This window comes from Osmerus mordax, chromosome 20 (genome assembly GCF_038355195.1).
Source record: "Osmerus mordax isolate fOsmMor3 chromosome 20, fOsmMor3.pri, whole genome shotgun sequence".
NCBI classification, from domain to species: Eukaryota; Metazoa; Chordata; class Actinopteri; order Osmeriformes; family Osmeridae; genus Osmerus; species Osmerus mordax.
In genome coordinates this window covers 9,725,261-9,733,238 of record NC_090069.1, presented here as the reverse complement: position 1 = coordinate 9,733,238, position 7,978 = coordinate 9,725,261, and the positions used below count along the sequence as shown (strand labels likewise).

At 39.8% G+C, this 7,978-nt stretch overlaps 1 protein-coding gene across 1 annotated transcript; it reads left to right on the top strand.

The window, feature by feature from the left end:
- Positions 1–768: 768 nt before the first annotated feature.
- fut10 (fucosyltransferase 10) lies at positions 769–6,888 on the top strand. Its single transcript, XM_067258099.1, has 4 exons — positions 769–987; positions 1,669–1,945; positions 4,984–5,819; positions 5,974–6,888. The coding sequence occupies exons 1-4, from the start codon at positions 907–909 to the stop codon at positions 6,217–6,219; spliced, it is 1,440 nt and encodes a 479-aa protein (XP_067114200.1). The 5' UTR covers positions 769–906; the 3' UTR covers positions 6,220–6,888.
- Positions 6,889–7,978: the final 1,090 nt, after the last annotated feature.

Genomic DNA, 7,978 nt, shown 5'->3' with positions numbered 1-7,978 from the left:
CAGATAACATGGTTCCTCTCCTCTTTAGTCCAGAGGATGCAACATCCATAGTTTCCAAAAACATGGGGCTTGACGACCCTATAAATAAATAATAAAATTCATAGTTTACCCACCTCTATTTTTACCACTGCACAGAACAGTACTTTGCATGTGATCTTATAATATTACTATTACAAATATAAATGGAAAAACATGACTACAGCATCTTTGCATTAGTTTATTTATCAGTAGGCCCTACATCAATTATGAAAAAGTAGATGCATTGAATGAAGTTGGGAGGCCGAACTCCCAAGTCAATAAAGACTAATTGCCAAGTTTATAAACTTGAATAAAATGTAACTGATAGATAACCTATATTAGGTTAATCGAGTTATAAGGTGGAAACTTGTACTTTGAAGGAACAGGTAGTGCTGACTACACATTCGGCCAATGACAGGCATTTCACATTTAGCTCCACCCACGTGAGAACTAGAAATATCAAGTCGTTTTATGGTGTATTTGTAAAAAAACAAAACTAAATATAAGTCCAAATCTGTTTATCGGATTTTGCACAAAAAAACGGATTCTCAAACGCTTTTCTCATTCCTGCTTGTACCGTTTTGATGGGATAACAAGAATTAAATTCACGTACACGTTAAGATGTCCTAAAATGAACACCGTACAGTGGGATAGCCCAGAGCCCGTCTACGGAGCGAGAACGCACGAGCCTACAAACAAAAACGGAGACCCTCCCACTATGCCAATCACGTGCTCTTACAAATGGCCGCGTAGACGCTAGAAAATATTCAGCTTCAAAACAAATAGCAATCCGTGATGTAGATAACAGGCATTCTACATTTTAATATACCGAATTGTGTGTAATATGAATTTAAATATGAATTTCCCTCTGTGCAGTACTATATAAAAATGCCTCGATATACTTTGAGAAAACTTTTTGTTTTCGGTCTCTGCTTATCAGCAGTGCTATTTCTTATCATCACCCTGCAGGTATGTTGTATAAATTATCAACATAGGGCCTACTGATCATTATCTGTGGAACTGTGAACATTTCTAATGTTTTTAATAATTATATAATTACAGTAATCAACTAATAGCCGTTTGCACAACGTTCTGCCCAGATATTAGCCTGTGCATTGCACACTTGCAAATTAATACATGCGAAATACTTTCCTTTCATTTCAGGCACAATGTGTAGAACTGCAATAGATTCCCAAACATATGTACCCTTCTTGGTCTAGCTACTACTGTGAAGAAAATATAGGCCTTCCTACTTCTTTCCTTCCATACTGGTATTTCTTTTATATCCCCCTGTATAATAGCATGAACACTCCATCTTCATCCCAATCCATGAAAGCACTTGAAAAGATTACGAATAGCAATTCTCTCAAAACAAACCAAAAAATCTATGAGAAATCTTGTTATCCCATCATTGGCAGTCAGTCCATTTACAAAGTTACCAGTGAATGCATGTTAAAGTTGTTATATGTTTGTGAGCCTATGTCAATGCATGCATCTCACATTTTACTAAAGAGAAAAAAGCCTGGCCACCAATATCATCTTTCACATGCCATACTATGAAAGGTTCAGTCATGATGGTGTCATGCGAAATGTTTGTATTTGTTTAAAGAGAGTTTTTATGATTATTGCGTATTGGTTGTCTTTGTGCAGGTGGTGGTGGAGTTAAGCCAATTGGAAAGGAAGCTGTACAAACTTCCTTTACAGGAGTTAGAAAACAAAGCATTGAGACATGGGTTACAGAACAGTAGCCAATGGGATAATGAGAGGATCCTGGGAGTTGCAGAAGTTCAGTATCCATATGTGGTGTGGTGGTCCCCACTGACGGGAGAGACTGGCAGACTCGGAGAGTGTGGGACAAACAAGTGCTTCTTCACCATCAACAAGACCTACTACACACACCCGTCTACATACGCCTTCCTGTTCTATGGTGAGGAGCTATAAAGGTTTGATGATGTAATAAGTTTATGTGCTTTTTATCAGCACATTATATTTTTTGTCTTGCTGCATAAGAAAAGAATATAGGTGTATGGTATAGTTTGGATTATTGAACGCTAGATAGAGCCCTTATACAGGCCTGCAGTTAGGAGTGACAAGTAGGTTTCTGTATCTATCTAACTAGTGCACAGTACCCGTGATGCAGTCGGTGATTAAGATGTCGGTGAGAGCGAGACACAGATTCCTGGAATTATAGATAGTGCACAGTGCCCGTGATGAAGTAGGTGACTCGGATGTCAGTGACGCACACATATTTCTGTAATTATAAATAGTGTGCAGTGCGCATGATGCAGCTAGTTATGGCAGTTATTCTCAGTGGCTTTAGTACCTACATTTCTCAGATCACAATTGACATTCTCAAAGGTACTTGCTCAACCTCCACATCATCTACATATCATTATGCACATGATAAAAGCAATTCATTTAATTTAAACAAAGTGCCAATGCTCTGGTACATTCATGCAAATGATTATTTAGTCTGCTGTTTCCTACATGATCAATTTCTTATGTCATGTAGATCAAATCGATTATGTTCTCTGTTAAATTGTCTTAACCCCACAAACATCTAGACATAAGTGATGGTTGATCCAATGACCAGTCATTACATGCACAATGGTTGAGTCAGTTGTCATAATTGTAGGTCTAATTCACCATACAGCACTGCATGTACAGTTCTGCCTAAGGGGTGTTTGGTATATATTTTGGTACACATTACCTTTTGTATTTTTTCCTTTGTGCTATACAGTGCTGTAAAATAGTATTGTATTTTCTGTATCATATTGACATAAGACACAGACAACCGACCGAGGAGGCTAAATTCGTAAGAACATTATTCCTGTTGCATGCCCATTTGCGGCTCCCTATGCCCATGCCTCAAGAAACCGACCGAGGAGCAGGCCCGAATCATCAAGTTAAAGACCCCATGCAGTACCCATGATGCAGCTGGTGATTAAGATGTCACTTAGTTGATTTGGTGACACACAAACACACAGAGAGACTCCAGGGGCCAAATGTACAGAGGCGCGAACGCATGAAGATGGGTGCAGAAATGTGTACAGGTGTTTTTACACAGAGTACCAGATTTCTGAAAAAACAAGTGGAGTGAGAATCTGCGTACCACTGCGCACTTTACAACCCAAGCGTACACCATTTTTTTAGATGTGATTTGGCGACACAGAGGGGCCGAAAGGCGAAAGTGCATGCATTACAAATTACAGTTTTACTTGATCTACAATGGGTGTAAATTGTATAGGCCATCTATAAATGGTCAATTATCTCGCGTTGGCCTATTTAGCCAGAAAGAAAACGTCTAAATTTGGGCCACAAATTAGTTATGCCAAATGTGATAAATATTTGTCATATACTATCGGTGCGCAATTGCTCCTTTAGTGCTCGGCCAATGGAAGATTAAGACCAGCGGAAGTTTAGGGACCATGCAAATTAATGATGACTGGTTGATAAATCGTTATAGAAGGAGCCATTCTTTTGGATCTCTGTACTGAGTGAGCTTGGCCCTGTGTTGGAATGCTCCAAAAAAGTCAAGCAAATTGACTGTAAAAGTTTTTTGCACTTGGGACTTTTCAACGGGAGCTGGCAGACAGGTTGAGGATAAGCCAATCCACCCTTAGTTGTGTGATGCCCGAGGTGTGGGATCCGCCTGTCCCCTTACATTGCGGTTGACCATGCCAACATTAAAGCGCAATTTGAGAAAACTGGTGTCCTAAATGCAGTAGAGAACCATGACTCTCAAATCTTGGCCCTCTGACCCAAATTACTTGTCGAAAAAAACACGATACAGCGCGCACACAGCATTAGGCCTACTTTTGCTCCTTGGTTGATCCTGTCATCCACGGGTACTGCGTATAATTGCTGGAGTTGAAATGTCTCTCAAAAGCTTTAGTTTTCTGCACAAAATTAAGATCTGGTGTAGGTCTTCCTTTGTCGAACAAGCTAACGTTAGCTAGTTTATTAGCTTGTGATCACGTTCCCCACAGCGGGTGGAACTTGTCATAAAGTTAGTGATAACAAAACCCACCCATTTAGAGGGAAGATATGATTGGTCAATTTTACTGTCAATGGAGATTAGTCTTTCATTGAATTACTATTAATCGGCCCTCTGTAAATTCATAGCTGGACCACCAATCACAGAGCTGCATAGCATTTTCCTCCCAACAACGGAGGCAGCAAAATTCTGATAGGGTGACAAAAGGGGATTTTTTCATTTAACTCTTCACATTCCAACACAAACTGAATAGGCAGGATTGAAGGGTGTATTTCAGAAACATTGTCTTTAGATTGTCAAATTAAGAATTGATAAAAGGAAATTAGAACAGATTACTTTTAAAATATATATTTTTAGAATATATTAGACCCTCTCTGAAGGCCTAGAGGGCCCTGACAGTTCCACATTGCCTAAATGTAAACTAATCCGTGCTACCCACTGCACCCATGTTACAATAAAGGTACCCTGGGTTGATGATTTCACCACAACCCCAATTCCCAAAAAGTTGGGATGTTGTGTAAAATATAATAAAAACAAAATACAATGATTTACACATTTCATAAACCCATTATGTTATTCACAATAGAACATATAAAACATGTCAAATGTTTAAACTGATGAAATATACAAATTCTTTTTCAACCTTTGTCCTCAGGGACGCCCTGCCCTGCATGTTTTAGATGTTTCCTTCCAGCACACCTTATTCAAATGAACGTGCCGCACGTTACCAGGCTTCTGCTGAGCATGATAATGACCAAATCATTTAAATCTGGTGTTTTGGAGCAGGGACACATCGAAAACGCGCTGTGTGCAACATGTTGTTTAAGGTTCCTTGAAATTGCATTCTTTTTTCTTTTTTTATTATCCTGGCTTTCATGGAATGTCTGTGTGCAAACTCACCACTTCCATCACACAAATCTATATTTATATGTTATGCTTTCTGTCCAACCCCTCTTAAATAAAACCAGGCACTGACTTCAACATCGAGAGTCTTCCACTGCCTAGGAGTCCACACCACCATTGGGCCCTCGTGCATGAAGAGTCGCCCAAAAACAACTACAAGCTCTTCCATGAGCCCGTCATCACCATCTTCAACCACACAGCCACTTTTAGCCACCAGTCCCACATGCCCCTCACTACTCAGTATCTGGAAAGCCTGGTGGTTCTGACCTCTCACAACCACCTAGTGCCACTGGCTCAGAAGAATCAGCTTAGGAAAACTATAGCCGCAGTGGTGTATGTACAGTCTGATTGTGATCCACCTTCAGACCGGGATTCCTATGTTGGTGAGCTTATGAAGCACATCAAGGTGGATTCCTATGGACGGTGCCTTCATAACAAAGACCTACTGCCTCATCTGAGGGACTCTACAACCATGGAGGATAAGGGCTTCTACCAGATTCTGGCCCAGTACAAGTTCATCCTGGCCTTTGAGAATGCAATCTGTGATGACTACATCACAGAGAAATTATGGAGGCCTCTCAAGCTTGGTGTGGTTCCTGTGTACTATGGTGCTCCCAATGTGAGGAAATGGCTGCCAGGTAATATGAGCGCAATTGTGGTGGACGTAGACAAACCCCCGGAGAAGCTGGCAGATTATCTGAAAAAGTTAGATGAAAATGATGAGGAGTACTTGACTTACCTTGGATGGAAGCTGAAGCGTGAAGTCTCCAACCCGGCCTTGATTAATGAGCTACAAGGACGCCAGTGGGGAGTGCAGGATCTCACCCAGGAAAACTACATAGACGTGTTTGAATGTATGGTGTGCAACAGGGTATGGGAAAATATCCACAGGTGTAAAAAGGTAATACTATGATTTTTTAAATGTATATATTAATTTATATATAGTAATTATTGTTATGATTGAGTGATACTCTTTAAACAGTAAGTAAAATGTCCAGAAATCCAATTATGTCAATCAATGGGAATAGATCCACAAAAATGTGTTCCTTGAACAGGGCCTTGCACCGAAAGCTTGGCAAGGGGAAGAAAATCATCTGCAGTGTCCTCCTCCACGGAGATTTGACTTTTCCACAGCGTCTGGAAATAGGACGTCTATGCGAAGAATTTGGAGGCCTAGCTATGAACAGTCAAAGAAAGAGGCTGGAGCTTTGCGTCGATTAACTGAGAGGAACAAGAATTTTACTGTGGCACAATATTGGAAGGAGGTGTTTAGTGATCAAACAATGACGATTAATGAGTAGTGCATGTAAGGTGTTCATCACTGAAATCGCTGTATATGCTATTTCACATTTTTACATTTATTTCATTTGGTTTCACATTTCATAATTAAACAAATATCACCTTTAGAGATAATACTATATCAAACTATTTAGGAGGCGCATTATAGCCTACACATCAGCTCGTAACTATCATTGGGTGTGCTCAAGCCTTCGGCGAGAGCGCAACCTTTGTTCTCTCTCATATATCTTTGGTGGCCAAGCTGCGGAGCCACTTAAGTGTTTCTACTATTTAGGGTTCCTCCGGTAGGAGAACCCTATTGTTATTGTTAGTTTTATTAGGATTTCTCCGTCAGGAGGAAACCTATTGTTAGTATTACGGTTGTTCCATGGGAGTCAATGGCAGCCCCTAGACCAAAACTGTAAAAAGTTGAGAAATTTGGCATGTTGAAACTGCAGAGCATTAGTAACTACCATACCAAACATGGGCCCCTTTAGACAGAAGGTGGCGCTACAGGCCACGCCCCAATTTGCCCATTTTCAAAGTGATGCAATTTGAAGTGATTCCCATTTGACCCAAAATTCTGAAATTCATTACATATGCCTTATTTCTCATAAGGAACAAAAAAGCCTCACAAACCTATAATGGCCACCATATTGGATTTTTCTGTACAATAAAGATTTAGGAAACAATTTTTTTTGCTACTCCTCCTACAATTTTTGTCAGCCAATCAAAATCGGCAGCAAGCAACCAAACAGGAAGTTGGGTCATATCTCAGCAAATCTTTGAGATATCAACACCGAACTTGGTATGTCACGAGGAAGACACTACAAAATGTTCCCATGTGCAAAGGGAACTTAATATCTTCAAAAATGATTGAAATACAGGAAATCTAATGTATCGCTAATGCTAAAATAATGCTTTACACATCCAAGTTCATATGAAGACTCTTTATAATGTTTAGTGCACAAATCTGAGAAAATGTTGACTTGGCTCATATGGATCTTGATGGTATTGCATTTCATATTTGGTATCCCATTGGTAAGTCTGCAGCATGGATTTTTCTATACAATTTGTGAAAAATGTAAAAAAAATTATGGTTCTCAATGTTTTGGAGGAATCCGCCATTGCTGCTTGCAGCTATATTTATTATTAGTAGGATTCCTCAGTCAGGAGGAAACCTATTGTTATTGTTAGTATTATTAGGATTCATCCGTAAGGAGGAAACCTATTGTTATTGTTAGTATTATTATTGGTGGCCAAGCAGCGAAGCTGCGAATCCACCTTTAGTGTTTCTACCTTTTCTTATCAGAATCAGAATGGGATTTTATTCGCCATGAAAGATTGCACAGACAAGGAATTTGCTTTGGCAGGAAGGTGCAAACATTAAACACATAGGAATCTAAAATTTAAATATGAGGACTAACTATACTAAGGGTACATAACTAGCAATACTAAGTGGAATTAGATTAAAATAAACTATACAATAAAATATAAGTTGCAGTAATTTACAATATAAAAATACAAATATTACAAATGGTACAAGATTGTATTGTGCAGTGCAAAAAGCAGTGTGTTTTAAGGGCATTGAGTCATGAAGTCAGTGTGAACCCCTTGGCCTTGTTGAAGAGGCCAACAGCGGAAGGGAAGAAACTGTTTTTGTGGCGTGTGGTATTGGTCCTGATGGACCGCAGCCTTCTGCCGGAAGGGAATGACTGAAACAGGGAGTGACCAGGGTGGGAGGAGTCGGCCACAATCTTCCTCGCTCGCCTCAGGGCTCGC

Coding starts and splice junctions, on each gene's coding strand:
- fut10 (XM_067258099.1), top strand. CDS start 907: ATGCCTCGATATACTTTGAGAAAACTTTTTGTTTTCGGTCTCTGCTTA. Junction 1,946..4,983: donor ATACGCCTTCCTGTTCTATG/GTGAGGAGCTAT, acceptor AAATAAAACCAG/GCACTGACTTCAACATCGAG. Junction 5,820..5,973: donor ATATCCACAGGTGTAAAAAG/GTAATACTATGA, acceptor TTCCTTGAACAG/GGCCTTGCACCGAAAGCTTG.